Consider the following 18,079-nt stretch of genomic DNA (forward strand, 5'->3'; position numbering starts at 1 on the left):
TAGTGGCTCAATAAATGTGCAAATGAAAGTAAAAATACAATCCCATTACCCAGAAATAATTACTATAAACATGTATATATCCTTCTAGACTGTTTTCTTTGCATACATTGGTGTTTTTATACACATGTTAGTGACATGTCACAAACACACCCACGAGACAGAATTACACTATACATGACAATTTATAACCTGACTTCATGAATTAACAATACATCATGTGCATATTTCTACACCAATAAATACACCACTACACGATCATTTTTAAAGATTAAATACTATATGACTGTATTATAATTCATTTAGCCATTCTCCTATTGATAGACATTTAGACTGAATCCATTTTATTATTATTGTTTCATAGTAACTATAATGGGAAACTTTATGCAAATTTCCATTAGATAAGTTTCCAGGAAGAAAACTTCTAAATCAAAAAGAATATACAAATATGATAAATATTTCATAAAGTGTGATGAATATTATATTTCACTACCACCAGTAGTCAACAATGGAAATCTTAATCTTTTAAATTTATTTGACAACTTAATAAGCAAAAATAATATGTCTTTATTAATTTGTATTTTTAAACTGTGGTTAAGCAACACTATTACTATTGGCCATTATATTATGTTTATGATATATAATATATTATTTATGATTTTTGAAAACTTTTATTTTGAATGATCATCTTTCATTTTTTGATTTTATAAACCAATTCATATAATAAGCTATTGACTTAATGTCAGATATATGTGTTGAATATATTTATTTTCCTTGATTGCCACTTATCTTTTAACTTTGTATATAGTAGGTTAAGGTGGATTTACTTTGCATGGTAACATACTTAAACATTTCTGTTAAATTTTCTGGTTTTGATGTCATGTTTACAAAAGGTTTCTTTACTACATAATTCAATATATATATATACCCCTTCATTTTCTTCTGCTACTTTTCAGTTGTATATTTTATATACAAAAGCTAGAATGTTTCAGTAATCAATTTGGTCTAATATATGAGATAAATATCCAATTTTATTTTTTTATGAATATATTTTAGTTACCTCAGTATCATTTATTTCATAGTAATTCCTCCTTTTGATATTACTTGAAACCCCATCTTTATCACATTCAAAATTGATATTTGTAATTGTATTTATTTCTTTCTGTCTAATTTTATGATAGTCCCACACTGTTTTGAGGATTAAAATCTGATATTTTCATAAGTATTTTCACTTCCTATTAAAAATTTTAAGAACTACTTGAAGTATCTTTCATGTTAAATTTTCATATTAATGTACATATATTACAAAAATTAAAACAATTGGCATTTAAAGATATAAACTGGAGGGAAAAAGATGGCAGTATGAGAAGTAAGGCAGAAACCTCCTTCCAAAACCACATACAACACAAAAATACAACAAATACAACTAATCCTGAAAGAGCAACCTGAAGACTGCAGAACAGACTGCCTATATCCAGGCAAAAGAGAAGACATCACCGAAAAGTGTAAAATAGCAAAGCCACATCCAGTGGTATTCAAGCCCTCCTCATACTCCAGCCCACAGGTAGTTGGAAGAGAAATGGAGTGGGGAGAGAGTAGAAGCCCAGGACTGCTAAACAGCTAGCCCTGGAGATCTGCTCTGGGAGCATGAACCCACATTACATGGTGCTCTGGAGATTAACAGGGTTGGAAAGAAAATACAGGTGGAATACTCAGAAAAACTGAAATTCCAGCCACTTGTGGAGAACATGGACACAAAACTGGCCCCCATGGACAAAAGAAAGGTGGACACTTTGAAAGACTTCCTAACAGTGAGAGGGGCACTAAAGAGGCAAAGATTACATAGAGCTCACTGTTCAGGAGAAAGGGCAGGTAGACGAAATCATCCCAGCACACTCAGCCCAGAAGGCTGGGAACTCTCAGGAGTTTAAGACGCTCCATACCCCTGGCTAGCAACACAGCCCTGAGGCCTCTCACTGAAATACACAGCCTGCAGTCCTTCCTCCTGGCAGGCACCAGTCCTGCACACCTGGTGCCCCCTGCCATTGTGCCAGGCCAGTCTGAGGGTGGCCCCACCTATGGCAGCTAAAGGGGCATAGCACAGAGGCTCCTCCATATGCACTCAGCCTACTGAAAAAGGCAGTGGGGGCAGGCACTACAGCCAGGAAGCAGGTAAGAGCTCTTTCCTCCCAGCACAAGCCAGTTCCACACACCTGAGACCCCTGCCATTGCTACAGGTGCTCGGCAGTTTCAGAGAGTAGAGTTTCTGGGCACTAGAGGGCACCACCTAAACAAAGTTATTACTCCATAGCAATCACTGAAAAAATGAATAGGCAAAAAAAATTTTGTACAAACAAAAATACAGGACACCAGAAAGAGGGCTAAGTGAACCTGAAAGCATCAATCTTCTTGATAAAGATTTCAAAATAAAAATTATAAATATGCTCATTGAGCTACAGAAAAATATTCAAGATCTCATGGAGGACTTCATGAAAGAAAGGAACTTTGAAAAATACAGTATCTGAAATGAAACATACAATGGATGAATTTAAAAGTACAATAGAGGAGGTAGAGGAGATGGTAAATGAAATAGAAATTAGAGAACAGGAATACAAAGAAGCTGAGGCACAGAGAGAAAAAAAGGATCACTAGGAATGAAAGAATAATAAGAAAACTGTGCAATCAATCCAAAAGGAACAATATTCGCACTGTAGGAGTACTAGAAGAAGAAGAGAGAGAAAAAGGGATAGAAAATCTCTTTGAGGAAATAATTGTTGGAAAATTCCCCAATCTTGGGAAGGAAATAGTCTCTCAAGTTGTGGAAGTGTAGAGATCTCCCAACCCAAGGGACCTTATGAAGACAATACCAAGACATATAATAATTAAAATGGCAAAGACCAAGGACAAGAAAAGAGTATTGAAAGCAGCCAGAGAGAGAAAACATCATTTAAAAAGAAAGACCATCAGGCTATCAGCAGACTTCTCAGAAGAAACCTTACAGGTCAGAAGGGAGTTGTATGATATAGTTAATGCAATGAAACAAAAGGGCCTTGAACCAAGAATAGTCTACCCAAATTTAATTTGAAGCAGGGATTAAACAATTTCCAAATAAGCAAAAGTTGAGGGCATTTACCACCCACAAACCATCTCCACAGTGTATCTTAAGGGGACTGTTCTAGATGCAAGTGTTCCTAAGGCTAAATAGCTGTCACCAGAGAAAATAAAACCATTGTAAAGGATGTATAACAATTAATTACTAAGCAAATGCAAAATTAAATCAACTAACCACAAAGTCAGTCAAGGGATACATGAAGAGTACAGAGAATGACACCTAACATACAAAGAGTGGGGGTGGAAGAAAAAGAAGGGAGGAAAAAAAAGAACCTTCAGGTTGTGTTTGAAATAGCATAAAAAGCCAGTTAAGACAGACTGTTAGATAGTAAGGAGGCTGCCCTTGAACCCTTGGTAACCACAAATCTAAAGCCTACAAAGGCAATAAGTACATATCTATCGATAATCACCCTAAATGTAAATGGACTGAAAGCACCAATCAAAAGATATAAAGTTACAGAATGAATCAAGAAACAAGACCCATCTATATGCTGCCTATAAGAGATTCACTTCAAGCCCAAAGACATATAGAAAAAGTGAAGGAATGGAAAAAGATATTTCATGCAACTAATAGGGAGAAAAAAGCAGGAGTTACAGTACTGATATCAGACAAAATAGATTTCAAAACAAAGAATGTAACTAGAGACAAAGAAGGACACTACATAATGATAATGCAGTCAATCCAACAAGAGGATATAACCATTATAAATATCTATGCGCCCAATACAAGAGCACCTAAATATGTGAAACAAATACTAATAGAATTAAAGGGGGAAATAGAATGTAATGCATTCATTTTAGGAGACTTCAACACACCACTCACACCAAAAGATAGATCAACCAGACAGAAAATGAGTAAGGAGACAGAGACACTGAAAAACACATTAGTACAGATGGACCTAACAGACATCTACAGAACTCTACACCCAAAAGCAGCAGGATACACATTCTTCATAAGTGTACATGGAAACTTTTTGCAGAATAGATCACATACTAGGCCACAAAAACAGCCTCAGTAAATATTGAAATTGTGCTAACAAGCTTCTCAGACCACATAGGTACAAAACTAGAAATAAATTATGCAAAGAAAAAAGGACCACAAACACTATGAGGCTTAACAACATGCTCCTAAATAATCAATGGATCAATGACCAAATAAAAACTTTCTAGAAAAATACAACCTCCTAAGACTGACCCAGGAAGAAACAGAAAATCTGAACAGACCTATTACCAGCAATGAAATTGAATTAGTAATCAAAAAACGACCTAAGAACAAAACTCCTGGACCAGATGGCTTCACCACTGATTTTTACCACACATTTAGAGATTTAATATTCATCCTCCTCAATGTTTTCCAAAAAAGTAGAAGAGGAGGAAATACTTCCAAACTCATTCTATGAAGCCAGCATCCCTCTAATACCCAAACCAGGCAAAGACACCACAAAAAAAGAAAATTACAGACCAATATCCTTGATGAACATAGATGCAAAAATACTCAACAAAATATTAGCAAACCAAATTCAAAAATGCATCAAAAAGATCATCCATCATGACCAAGTGGGATTTATTCCAGGGATGCAGGGATGGTACAATATTTGAAAATCAATCAACATCATATACAGCACATCAACAAAAAGAAGGACAAAAACCACATGATCATCTCAATAGATGTGGAAGAGAACAAGATCCCTGATTCAAAAAGACATTTGCACCCCTGTGTTTATTGCTGCACTATTTACAGTAGCCAAGATATGGAAGCAACCTCAGTGTCCATCAGTAGATGAATGGATAAAGAAGATGTGGTGCATATACACAGTGGAATATTATTTGGCCATAAAGAGAAAACAAATTCTACCATTTGCTACAACATAGATGGAGCTAGAGGGTATTATGCTCAGTGAAATAAGCCAGGTGTAGAAAGATCAGTACCAAATGATTTCCCTCATTTGTGGAGTACAACAAAGCAAAACTGAAAGAATGAAACAGCAGCAGACTTCGATTCCAAGAAGGGACTAGTGGTTACCAAAGGGAAGGGGTTGGGGAGGGTGAGTGGTAGGGAGGGAGAGGGGATTAGGGGAATTATAGTTAGCACTCACAATATAGGTAGGTCCCAGGGAAGGCAGTATAGCATGGAGAAGACAGTAATAACTCTATAACATCTTACTACGCTGATGGACAGTGACTACAGTGGAGTGGGGGAGGGCGGACTTGATAATATGGGTGAATGTTGAAACCACAATGTTGTTCATGTGAAACCTTCATAAGATTGTGTTTCAATGATACCTTAATTAAATAAATAAATACATTGGAAAAACATAGATAGTTCAGAAATAAATAAAAGAATTTGTTATATAACATTTATGGTAGAGGAGAAAAACAATACTTTGTTGAAAAACTGTTCTGAGATCATTGGCTTCCCAATTAGAAAAAAAGAAATTTTGATTCCTACTTCATTCCACATACAAAAATAAATTCCAAGTGGATTAGAATTACAAATATAAAAAAGAAAACCATAAAAATACTAAAGAAATATAGGCAAGTATTATTTTCAGGAGGAGGAAGGCAGTTATAATCATGACACAAAATCCAGAAACTAGAAAAAAATCAACAGAATAAATTCTTGGAAACATGAGCATAATTTTTAATGGCTCCATTGTATTTCATTCAACGAATGGGCCACAATTTACCATTATCCAAATGCTGCTGGATATTTGTACAGTTTCCAACATACTGTAATTATAAGTAATACTTTAATGAACATGTCTGTTGTGCACTAGGATTATCTTGAGTGATCTTTATGTACTGAAATTTGTGGTATCCCATTTTTGTTGGAAGTGGGTCATTGGCTTAGGTCTGGAAAACATTGTTACAGAGGCCCTTTTAAAAATAGCCTATTTTATAGAACTAGAGATTTGTACGATTTTTTTTTTTACCATGTAGTGTTTTCTTTGTTCTTCATAGTGTGAAGCTTTTGTTGGCAATGTCTAGGATTTTCTGAGTTACTGAGGTTAAAATAAGAATTACTACTCTATATCAGAATTTAGTCCAGTCTCTAATAGGCAACAAGGACTTTTTGTAGGAGTCAAGTTGTCTGCCATAAAATCCACCTGACATGATTAAGGATTTGTTTTTCCCACCAAATTTCTAGTTTGTCTTGACTGTAATAATTCTACTCTGGGAATTTTGTTAACCCTTTCCTGAATCTATTTTCTTTTTAATCTGTATATCTCTTGGAATCATAAGCTCCACAGTTAAGGGTAGGCAACACAGGGAACACTGGAAATTTTCTGAGCCTTGTTTCTTTGTGTTTTTGGTCGTGGGGATGGTAGTTGTTGCTTAGGATTTTTTATTTATTCAATACCAGCTTTTACAGAAACTGAATTGGTTGGGAAGAACCAGGAGATTTAGTAGAAATATAGGTATTGCCCAAAAAGAGAAATGGACCTGTGAGGAAGGAGAAAAAATTTTCTAAAAATGTGAGATGTATATTTTTGTTTTGTTTTGTTTTCTTAAGGCAAACAAATAAAACACTTGCTTTCAGAAATCTTGCTTTCAGATTAGATTTGAAAGGAATCCAGGTGAACATTCTCTCTTGTTTGCTTCAGCTACTCAGGGTCACGTCCGCTGCAGCTAAATTGCCTTGAAAAGCCTACCATTCTGAAGCCTTCTGGGTGTGCCTCTCGCTTTGAAAGATGAAAATCAGTAGACAACTGTGGCAAAAACAGTTCTAACAACTGCACCGTCAGGCTTTCAGCAGTCACTCAAGAACTCAGCCTTCCAATAGCCCATTACATGAGGCGTTTAAAAAATATGGCTTCTTGTAAAGTCAGTGATCCAATTCATCCATTATAATTACATTTTTTCTAAGTAGAGTCTTCATATGTTCTAATGAAATGCTGCATAACAAGACATCTTGTCTTAAGTCATATTGTAAAAAAACTTCCCAACTGCTTATAAACTGTCCCTAGGAAAAGCTGAGGGAAGGCCTCCTTCGTGAATTTCAATCTTTTTATGACGTCTAGTAGGATCAAGGTAAAAGTGATTTCTAGGTTCCATCTTAGATAATAAAATCAAACAAAGCAAAGGTGGCCATACTCACTCATTGGGGGTGCCCTTCTGGCCACAAAAGTGGCCTGTGCTGTCTGTAGGATAGGCCACTCTCCTGGGGTCACCATGTACCCAAGCTGCAGGAACAAGAAAGGATAAACATTCTATCAGCCACAGCTGGCTAAAGGCAATCTGATTTGAGAAATTAGAATGCACCTCTGCAACCCACCAACCTCTCCCCTCAGCCACAGAGGATTATTGATTTTTTTCAGAGAGTAATTTCTTAATGAAAAGTAAAATAAAATATGGATGAATCAGCCAGAAAGCACATTTCTTTTAATCTCTCAGGATTCATCTGGATTGTAGCCAAAACCTGAGGTAATGCACTTAGAAAATGACATTTAATAAAATGTGAATTAGAGGGCACACTGCAAATGTCTGGCTGGCTAGAAGTCACTGTTTCTGGTGCTCAAGACTAAATGACTTCACAGTAGAGCTAATAAACTTACAGTAAATGTGATGATGTAATTCTTTTGGGTTACACATACGTGAAAATCATTAAAAAATTCAAAGGGATGAAACTGTAATGTTCAATTCAAATTGACTAGCTCTTTATGATTTCATGTGACACTATAAAGGCAAACATTGTCAACTTCAGATGCAATACATAAAAAAGGCAATACAAAAAATACATTTTGTCTGGCATCTCAATGCTTACTATAGTAAATATCAAGTATTCTCAAACTTCCTGAAAACTGAAGACTTCATTCTGTCTTCTGTGTAGACACTGGGCTGTACCTCATACTCATCACACTTATTTTCCAAGAATTATAAACTTGGCTTAAACAGCTAGACAATAGAACGACAGAAAGTAACAGGCATTAGTTAAATTGGGTAATACTCCCTAATCCTAACTGAATGTATCTAACTTCTCAAATATGATTAATATAGTTCCTAAAAATCTAGGAACCGCACTAGTCATCTAACGCTTGCCATGCTTGCCTCTGCATAAGGAAAACACGTCTCTGTCCTTTGCTTCCTTTAACATTTGCATAGCTATCTCCTTACCCACATTTATTGGATTTGACAGTTCATGTTATAACTGAATCACCCTTATGTACATGGCCTGTGTGACTTGGGAAGATAAAAAAAAATGAATTCTGAAGGAGAATTTTAATATGCAAGAGAAATTTTCCTCAATATTTTTTCTCATTCATCCAAGTCTTTCCTTTTATTATCTACGCACCCAGAAAAGTCTCCTTTGTCTAATTCTTTCTTCAATGTCATAGAGGCCAAATTGGTTTAATCTTCTAATACCTTCTTATGAAATCTGACTCATTTGGGCAGCTCTCTGCTGCCATATCTTCCCATCTTCATTTCCCAGAATAAAAAAGTGGACTATAAATAAGTCATTTAAATGACATCTAAGCAGGCAATGTACAATGTCTCAAGACACTATTCTATTATATTCTGTTTTTATATCTTAGTTTGTCACATTTTGGCTAAAACTAAGAAAGAGAAATAATCTTACCTGACTTTATTTTGTGTAATTTATTCTTTAAACTTTACCCTGAAATGCATTATTCCTTTTCCATACAATTATTAATTCAGAAGTGGCACTTTGAATTGCTAGGTTTGCTATTTAATGTAGTTGTAACTCTGAACAAGTTACTTAATTGTTTTAGTCTTGCTTTCTAATTTGCTACTGTTAAATGGGTATGATAATACCTAGCTCCATTAACATGTTAAGAATATGAAAGAAGATCAAAGTTGGATGCCTAAGAAGGTGCTTGATATACTAATGGACTCGGTAGTTAGTTCCTGTCTTATTTGGGTTTCCCCAAAACCAAACACTGAGACAAGGTCTTTGAGGCAGGTAGGTTACTTTGAGAGGTGATTCTAGGAAGCTTAAGGAGGAGCGAGGGAAGTGAGACTGGAAGGGCATGTTAAGGAGCGGGATACTGTTGCCGGCAGCGGGGATGCCAGACTCCTGGGTACCCTCTGAGGAACCGCGTAGAACAAGGTGGGCAGTGAACATGGTAAAACTGCCCACCGGCTACAGGGAAGCTCAGAAGGGCTGAGGGGATGTGGGGTGGAGCATCAGCAGCATCTGCTCTGGTTTTTTTTCCCCTTTTCATTGATCCATTGATCAAAGAATTTACTAAATAACCACTGCATGTCCTGTGCCAGAAATCAATACCAGTATATTTCATGTCAGCGTTCTCAAGAAAGCCATGAAAAGCAGAGAATTCAGTATGCAGAAGGCTTAGAGAAGAGGCAGCACTGGAAAAGACTGAAAGAATGGTTTGGACAGGTGGCCAGGAGCAGGGAAGGAACTACAGATCGAGGAACTAATGAGATTGGGGGTCTAATATAATAATAGAAGCTTCAATTTATTAAATTTTTACCATGTGTCAAGTACTAATCTAAATATATTACACCCATTGTCTTATTTGCATCTCACAATAACTATGAGGTTGGTATTATTTCACCTAAATTTTATAGATAACTGCAGTTCAGTTTTATTTACTTCTCAAGCTCATACAGACTCTGGTGCAGAAGTTGCACAGCAGATGGTCTGTGTTTGAGCTGGAATGTCACGTCTTTGAGCTGAAAGCTGCAAGGGCCAGTTCAACCAAGTCATCTTGGGCAAGGTTTTCTAGTTTTCTTTATCTTCTCTGTCAAATCCACATCTCACCACACCTCCACTGGAGCAAAAACCAAGGAGGGAAAAGAGATGCGCAGCAGCAGCCATTTTGTCCAATAAAAGGAAGGGACTTCTCACATTTTACTCCTTTTCTTGGAATTTCTCTATTCATAGAACTTCTAGACCTATGCTGTCCAGTACGGTAGGCTCCTGCCACATATGTCTACTGAGCACTTAAACATGGCTTATGTGAACTGAGACATGCTATAAGTACAAAATATACATCATATTTTAAAGATCATATAAACAAGAATGTAAATGGCTCATTGATAATTTTATACTGAGTATATTTGAAATGATAATATTTAATTATAGTTAAATAAAACATTATTAAAATTAATTTCACCTGTTTTTTATTCTCTTAAATATGTCTACTAGAAAATTTAATGATACATATGTGAGTCACATCATATTTCTCATGGACAGATCTGTTCTAGAATATTCCCCTGCAAATATTAAGGGCTTCTCATACAAGGTGATTAGTGCCGCCACACCACAGATTTGTATGTCGGTCCTTCTCCAACACCATTTTACCCAGCACATTCTTTTTATAATAAAGATCTTATAATGCTCCTTTTATAATCCTGAAATAGTATTCACAGATAACATAACTCACCCACACATATAATTTCTTTTAAAAAATCAATAACATGCCCTAACTGTAATGTAAATTGGAAATAAGGAAATAATTTATAATTAAATAGTATGTACATTAATATGCAATGCTAGAATGTAACTAAACTAGAAGACAGTGAAATAAGTCAGCTGCTTGCACCTATAGATAGACTCAATGAATGTAATGACTATAAATGTAGGAAGATACAGATGTATTGGGTAGAAGACTCAAATAATACAAGTGGTGAGGTCAATGATATGACTTTTTCCTAAATGGACAAATTTTAGTAAACTCCCCCAGCAAAGTATAATCTTTCTTCAAATTCCTTTGGTATTTTTGGAATCCATGAAAAAAATAACATTTGTAATTTTAAAATAGAAGCTCTAGATTCAAATATTTAAAAACAAATTGTCATCTATAGGAGTGGGATATGGAAAAGTCAGGCAGGAATTGGGGCAATTCTTGGTTGTGCAGAATTGTCCCAGATATTTCAAGACATCTACCTTTCCTGGCTCCCACCCACTAAATGCCAAGAGCACCCTCCCCAAACATTGTGACAATCAAAAAGTTAACTCAAATTTTCTGAAAGGTACCCCCAACCCCTGCCCGAGGCAGTGGTACTGCTTCATCTGAGAGACACTGACTTCATGTTTATTCATGCTTTTAAAAATAACAAAAAGAAAAAATATATAGAGATTCACAGTGTCTTTTTTCTTCCAGACTTTTTGGGGGGATATGTTATCATGGATTTCTTTCTTATATTAATCACATTTACTTTTATTCAGCTGATCATCCTCTATGGTAATTTACAGATATGTCCATAGATTATCTGATATTTTTCCTTCAAAAGGTAGTGCTTAACTCCCCATCCTTTGAGTGTGCACTAGACTTAGTGACTTGCTTCTAATGAATAAATGTGGCAGAAATGACATTGGGTTACTTCCAACAGTGGTCATAAAAGCACTGCAGCTCCTCCTCTTTTAGATCACTAGTTGTAGGGGAAACCTCTGACTTGAGAGACTCAGACAGTCCTAAAAGAAAGCCCATGTGATTGTGAGCAGTGGTGAGAACTGAAGCTTCCTGCTAACATCCACATGCATGTGCCAGTTGAAAGCTGATCCTCCACAGTCAAGCCTTCAGCTGACGGCAGTCTTGGCTTACATCTTGAACGCAACCTCATGAAGAACTTGGAGGCTGAGCCACCCAGCTAAAATGTTCCCAATTCCTGATCACAGAAACTGTGAGATAAGAAACATACATTACTTTACAGTGTCAAATTTGGGAGTAATTTGCTATTCAGCAATGGATAATGAATCACTATATAGCTTTTAGAAATCTTTATATACTGAAGGAAGCAGTTAAATCATCTTTCTTTAATCTGCATATTCATATCTCAATCCTCTTTTCTATTTGATTTATGTTCTAAACCCATAGCTACAATCGTTAAGATTTTAATAATTTTTGTTCTTTACTATTTGGTTTAATACATGAAGACCTTAACTTGATTTAAAGAATTTATAAGGGTCTAGACAATTATATAGTATCTGGTATCGACTTATCTTAATTCTTAAAAAGAAAGTTAACATGAAAAGCTTTACCTTAAAGTGCCAGTCTAGAATATGGTCAAACTCCTGTTCACTCATTCGTACATACTGAATTGTCAATCATTATATTCCTATTCATTTACCTATTCATTGATGGTCCTTACCCATGATAGGTATATAAAGACTCTGAGGACATAGAGATGAACACATTCATATTTAGTGTAATACTATTTCATAATTATATATAACTATTTCAAAATTCTCCCTAAGGAAACCATATATCATCTTGATTGGCCAGTGCAGAGGGAATATGGCTTCTGAAGAATGATAATGAATTCTCTTAAGCTAAACCAAGTCATGACCTTAATTTTAGCTGCTTTTCAAGTTATAGTCTCTTTACCAAAACAAATCAAGTAGCCTGCCACCTTGAATGCAGCAGCTGATCTAACAATAGCTTTCCCCCTTTCTCAATAAGCAGAAAACACCAGGGGCATTCACTTTCCCTTGACAGGGATAGTACTGCATTCTCACCATCTCCCCTTGAGGCTATATGACCTCCTAACTAATTGCCACAATATATTCTGCAGGGTTTTGATAATATCTTTACTTCACAGGATATCACGTGATTCCTTATATTGATGTTATCATGCAGACAAGCTCTGGAGAATACTGGATAACAAGTCATCTTCATGCCTTAAGAAGATATATGTATGCGAACAGAGGGGAAAAGGCAGGAGGTCTTTCAATAAAGACCTGAATGGTCCAGTAGTAATATATCTAAAAGTAAAAGTTAAGTTGCTTCACCTTGCATTCTCTGCTATTAAGAAAGAAGCACAATATTTATCACCTACCAGATTTGAATAGAGTCCAAAGAAATAAAATGTTTCTCAGGTAATGCAGGCCACTGTTTAAGAGAGATTCCACTAGGTCTATATGGCAGAATATACTCAGTGGTGTTTAATTATCTGTCAGAGAGCTAGATGTTGTAGAGGGCCTAGGAAGATGCTTCCTACAGAATCAAAGTTATACGTCCCTAGGGTTTTAGAGAAAATTCATGTTTCTTTTAGCAAATAACTGTACTTTAGAGAAGCAGCTCCTGGACTCTGAATGATCACCCAGTAATGTAAGAAGCTCATCATGAATTGGATGTTATCTGATCATCTAGCCTAAAGTTGGTTATGCCCAGCAGCACTCCATCATTGAATGGAAGTGGTATATTCATACAATGCTGGAAAAGGTCATGGAGGCAAAACAAAGTTACATAAGAAGATTGCTCACAAAAATAGTGTGTGATACCTAAGCACTGCTTTGCAAACCTATGGTGCATGAAAAGGCCCCTGGGATCAGTTGGCTGGAAAGGAAAAATTTAAATAAGATTTATAGATAGCTATGGAGGATTTGTTACCACTGATGGGAAATTATTCTGGTTGTCTACTTTAACAGGAAGAAGAGATGATCTGAATCCTTTATCTGTTCATAGACAGAATAATGATTTGCCCACATTATCGTGGACTGGAAAAGAAAAATATCAGACAGTCAATGGCAAGGAAGCTTGAGAAATAACTAGAAGGGCTGCCCTCAAAATGGACTCAGAATATGAAGATATTTATGTCTCATGTGACTACTTAGTAAAGATCCTTCTTTGGAGGTATCTTTCAATAATCAGGTGGAAAAGTCCTTGTTCAAAGCTTTTGTGAAAAAGTAATCAGGACAACAGATACGAAGATTATGTGTGGGTTTAGTAACATGGACTGCAACTCGCAAAGGCTGACCTGGCTCCTAACAATGCTCTGTGATAAATTTGTCAGCAGTGGGTGACCAACACTGAACCCAATCACCTAAAAGTAGCCAAACTTAGGGAAAGAGTAGAATGAATACACTTTGGAACAGCCAGTTAAAGCTACTGGGAAGCTATGTGCTATTCAGGAAGCAATACTTTTCCAGGTCGGGTGGCTGTTTTCTATAGCACAGGCTTACCATTTCTTAATTGTGTTTTGTTTTATTGCACTTCACAGATACTGCATTTTTTACAGATTGAAGATTGTGGCAATCTTGTGTCGATCAAGCCTATCATTACTATTTTTCCAACAGCATTTGCTTACTTCCTCTCTGTGTATCACCTTTTGGTAATTCTCACAATATTTAAATTTTTTTCATTATTACTAAATTTGTTATGGTGATCTGTGATCAGTGATCTTTAATATTATTATTATAACATTTTGGGGTGCCATGAACTACACCCATAAAAAAATTTAACTGATAAGTATGTGTTTTCTGCTTGTTCCACTGACCAGCTGCCCCTCTGTCCCTGTCCCTGTCCCTCTCTTAGGGCCTATTCCCAAGATACAACAGTATTGAAATTAGGCCAGTTAATAACCCTACAAGGGCCTCTCAGTGCTCACATGAAAGGAAGAGTCACATGTCTCTTGCTTTAAATCAAAAGCTTAGTGAGGAAGGCATGTCAAAAGCCAAGAGAGGTTAACTTAGGACTCTTGAGCCAAACAGACAAGCCTGTGAGTGCAAAGGAAAAGTTCTTGAAGGAATGAATAGTGCTCCTCTAATGAACACAGGAATGATAAGAAAGCAAAACAGTCTTATTGCTGATATGGTGAAAGTTTCAGTGGTCTGGATAGAAGATCAAACAAACCACATCATTCCCTTCAGCCAAAGCCTAATCCAGAGCAAGGCCCTACTCTCTTCAGTTCTGTGAAGGCTGAGAGAAGTGAGGAAGCTGCAGATGAAAGGTTTGAAGCTAGCAGAGGTCGGTCCACAAAGTTTGAGGGAACAAGTGCCTCGATAACACAGAAGTGCAAGGTGAAGCAGCAAGAGATGTTGTAGAAGCTGCAGCAACTTATCCAGAAGATCTGGTCAAAAAATTAATGAAGGTAGATACTCTAAGCAGATTTTTCAATGTAGAAGAAACAGCCTTCTGTTGGAAGAAAGTGCCATCAGGACTGTCATAGCTAGAGAGGAGAAATCAATTCCTGGCCTCTAAGCTTCAAAGGACAGGCTGACCCTCTTCCTAGGGGCTAATGCAGCTGGTGACTTCCAGTGGAAACTGATGCTCATTTACCATTCCTAAAGCCCAGGGCCCTTAGGAGCTACACAAAACCTACTCTGTCTGTGCTCGATAAATGGAAAAACAAATCCCTGGATAACAATATATGTTTTTACAACATTGTTTACTTAATATTTTAAACCTGCTATTGAAACCTACTGCTCAGAAAAAAGATTCCTTTCAAAATATGACTGCTCTCTGATAATGGACCTGGTCACCCAAGAGCTCTGAGGAGATGGACAAAGAGATGAATGTTGTTTTCATGCCTGCTAGCCCGATATTCATCCTTCAGCCCATGGATTGAGGAGTAATTTAATTATTATTTAAGAAATGCTTTTCGTAAGGCTGTAGCTGCTATACATAGTAATTCTTCTGACGGATCTGGGCAAAGTAAATTGAAAACTTTTCAGATGCATTTGCCGTTCTAGATGCCATTGAAAACATTTGTGATTCTTGGGAAGAAGTCAGAATATCAACATTAAGTTTGGAAAGACTTTGGAAGTTGATTCCTACCCTCATGGATGACTATGAGGGGGCCAAGACTTGGAGGAAGTAACTGCCGATGGGTTGAAATAGCAAGAGAACTAGAAATAAAAGTGGGTCTGAAGAATGTAACTGACTTGCTGAAATCTCAGAATAAAACTTGAACAGATGAGGCATTGCTTCTTATGATGAATAAAGAAAGTTCTTGAGATGGAATCTACTAGTACAGATGCTGTGAAGACTATTGAAATGACCACAAAGGACTTAGGATATTTTGCACTTAGTTGGTAAAGCAGTGGCAGGGTTTGAGAGGACTGGCTCCCATTTCAAAAGCAGTTCTACTGTGGGTAAAATGCTATCAAACAGTATCATGTGCTACAGAGAAACTGCTCATAAAAGGAAGAGTCAATGGTTGTGGCAAAGTTCATTACTGTCTTATTTTAAGAGATTGCCACAGCCACCCCACCTGTCAGCAATCACCACCTGGTCAGTCAGCAGCCATCAACACTGAGGCAAGACCTTCCTCCAGCAAAAAAGACTGACTCAGTGAAAGCTCAAATAATGGTTAGCATTTTCTTAGCAGTGTTTTTAAATTAAGGTATGTACCTTGGTTTTTTTAGGCATAATGCTATTGCACACTAAGTAGATTATAGTACTGTATACATAACTTTTATGTGCACAGGAAATAAAAAATTTCATGTGACTTGCTTTATTCTGATATTTGCTTTATTGCAGTAGTCTAGAACTGAACCTGCAATGTATCTGAGGTATAGGTGTACAGCGGGGTCCTAACAGGAAACACATATTATACTCACCTAGAATAACTGAAGTCAGTTTAGTAAAGAAATATTTGCAAAGGCATTGGTAGAGTTATGGGAAACAAGAAGAGTTGGTGCAGAACCCAGAGGCTAGCAACAATAAGGAATCATTTTCACCTCTAGGCCTGAAGGGGTAAAGGAAGAAGAAGAAGTTACCCAAATCCAGAGAGAGAAGCTACATGGAAAGAGCTGACTGACAGGACTTGGGGCCTTCGGTAGAGAGAGGTAGCCAATTTGAGGTGACCCACCTGAGAGTGAGCCAGAAGAAAAAAATACCACAAACTCATTCTCCTACTCTCCAATCTGTTGTTGATTCCCCACACGGGCTAAGCCAGATTGGAAGCCACAGGACAAGAGAGCTTGTTGATATATCTTTATCAATTATATGTCAGCATCTTGGGGGACACAGCAGGGTTGGTAGGGGTAGAGAAGAGACTCAGAGGGGAAAATGAAAATTACCTGGCCTATATTCTAAAAAGTTGACCAGCTTATTCAAGGGTGGAACTTAATATACTTTTAGGAAGACATTTAGGACATTGTTAAAAACAAACAAACAAACAAACAAACAATAAATGGGTATGTAAAGTTTTCGCATTCTCTTTGCCAGAACCTGGTGCACACAGCACAATGAAGAAAAGAAAAGAACAGAAGGACACACCTTCTAGATTTCAGAATCTGAAATGGAAGTGAGAACAGGAGGGGAAAGATGGGACAAAGCATACTTTTAAATCAGATTTGTTAAAAAATAGACATGGATTGAGAGAAAATGGGAATACAACCAAATAAACCAAAGAAACTAGGATTTTCACTTTGTTGTTTTCTTTATTAGCAAGACTGACGCTATGCTGACTACTTTGATATATTTCTTTTTCTAGTTATTCTAAATAGATGTTAGTTTACCACTATTCACAATCTGTTTAAAGTTTTGATTCATATTAAAGGATAGGTTTTTAAGGTAAAGTAGTTAGAAATAATGAGGACAGAAATGTATTCATTCTACAAATAGGTTTTGAGTGCCTACTATGAGTCAGCACCATGCTAGATGCTGGGTATATGAAGGTCCTTATTCTCCCAGAGCCTTTAGTCCATTGGAGGAAATAGATCTTGAATTAATTGCACAAGTGTGAAATTTCAGTTCTGATAAGCACTACAAAGGAGCAATAGATGGTATAAAGAGAGGGGTCATAGAGACAAATCACCAATGAGGGAGGTTAGAGATGATGTCCCTAAAGAAATAATGCAGGATCTGAGCCTGAAAAATGAATGGAGGGGCCAAGAGCCCTTCATCAGATGGACACAAGGACAGGGGCTCTGTGTGCAGTGGGGGCAGGGACAGAAAGGAAGCCAGTGTGGTACAGATATTCAGGCTAGAGCATGGTTCCAGATACAGATGGAGAGGTAGTATTTTAAATTATTTTCTATAATGAACATCAGGGAGATTATTTTAGCATAATGTGATTGTCAGTGCCAGCCCTGCTATCCATAGCAGACACTCTGCTCAGGTAAGTTCTTTCCTTCATATTCAAATTTTCCTTAAAAAACTCAAGGTCACCACACATTCAGTGCCAATCATCTTGGTTTGTTTGCTTAATTATAGTTCAATAATTGGCAGCACCCCCTTGCTTTATATGAATGATGAGAAGCACTCTCATCATTCCTAAAAAGTGATTCAACTTAATACATCTGAAAATGTTACGT

At 36.8% G+C, this 18,079-nt stretch overlaps 1 protein-coding gene across 2 annotated transcripts in view; it reads right to left on the minus strand.

Annotated features, from left to right (window-relative positions):
- Positions 1-18,079, minus strand: part of SLC44A5 (solute carrier family 44 member 5) — a 359,709-nt gene that overhangs the window by 58,991 nt on the left and 282,639 nt on the right. For both annotated transcript variants that reach the window (XM_036890289.2, XM_036890288.2), the window contains exon 4: positions 7,208-7,292. In XM_036890289.2, coding sequence (XP_036746184.1) covers positions 7,208-7,292 — 85 coding nt within the window. The remainder of the gene's footprint in view (positions 1-7,207; positions 7,293-18,079) is intronic.

The sequence above is a fragment of the Manis pentadactyla genome, chromosome 4 (genome assembly GCF_030020395.1).
Source record: "Manis pentadactyla isolate mManPen7 chromosome 4, mManPen7.hap1, whole genome shotgun sequence".
In the NCBI taxonomy this organism is placed as follows: Eukaryota; Metazoa; Chordata; class Mammalia; order Pholidota; family Manidae; genus Manis; species Manis pentadactyla.